Genomic DNA, 891 nt, shown 5'->3' with positions numbered 1-891 from the left:
AAAAAATTATAGTCCTCACAAACACAATGCATAAAACATACAAATAACCAGTTCTCTTTACCAAAATGTATAAATAAAGAGTGAAATCTCAATTATGCGGCTCACCTACAACCTCCACAAAAGGCAATAATTCTTTAAGGATAGATATCTCACCTCATCGATTAAATTCCTGATTGTGGATACTGGAGAAGGTTTGGATGGCGGTACATACGTTTGATACATTGCATTGGCAACACCCCCTATGTCTTCCAACACAACTGAGCAGTCTCGGCTGAGCTTGTCTCGCTTGTTGTTGATTTCGCTTATTCTGAAAGAGAGCGAGTTCAAAAAATTGTCAATGAAGTGATAACATAAAAGTTGTCTTTATCAAATGTCTATCTCTAAGGAAAGAAATAAAGAAAAAGCCATGACTATATTCAACCTTAAAAAGGAAAAGAGGAAAAAGAAGGGGGAGAGAATCAAGGCTTTCAAAAACATTTCATGAAAAAATGTATACAGACACAAACCGTGAACAGTTAATCAAACAACCCAAGAAACACAATCCCTCATACCTCTGGTAATAATCTGAAGACCCAGTATACGTTGACGAGGAGAGACTATGTTGTTTCCTCTTGTTGGCCAGCCTCCTCGCTATGGAGTCAATACCCGACCGTCTCTCACTTCTTTGTGCACCAGATCTAACCGGCACTGTCAATGTATTTGATGCTGATGTGGAAGGGTCGGGTTGGAGGTGCTGTGGGGTGTCCGGAGGAGGTTCTGGCTCTACAACTACGGTTCTTGAGTGGCTAGTAATGCCCTGTACATTATCCTGGGAGACGAATTTGAGATTCGGTTACAAGGGGGGTTACTTTGGGCATGCTTTGAGGAAGAAGGAGAGTGAGAGTATTTGCA

The 891-nt window shown here is 41.0% G+C and overlaps 1 protein-coding gene across 1 annotated transcript in view; it reads right to left on the bottom strand.

Moving 5' to 3' along the window:
• The window catches only part of LOC119588506, a gene marked incomplete in the record, with an annotated part of 22,356 nt that overhangs the window by 14,842 nt on the left and 6,623 nt on the right, over positions 1–891 (bottom strand). Inside the window, 2 exon segments of the mRNA XM_037937151.1 lie at positions 154–307; positions 552–808. Of these exon segments, the coding sequence (XP_037793079.1) occupies positions 154–307; positions 552–808 (411 nt within the window).

The sequence above is a fragment of the Penaeus monodon genome, chromosome 24, assembly GCF_015228065.2.
Source record: "Penaeus monodon isolate SGIC_2016 chromosome 24, NSTDA_Pmon_1, whole genome shotgun sequence".
NCBI classification, from domain to species: Eukaryota; Metazoa; Arthropoda; class Malacostraca; order Decapoda; family Penaeidae; genus Penaeus; species Penaeus monodon.
This window is presented reverse-complemented; position numbering and strand designations above follow the sequence as displayed.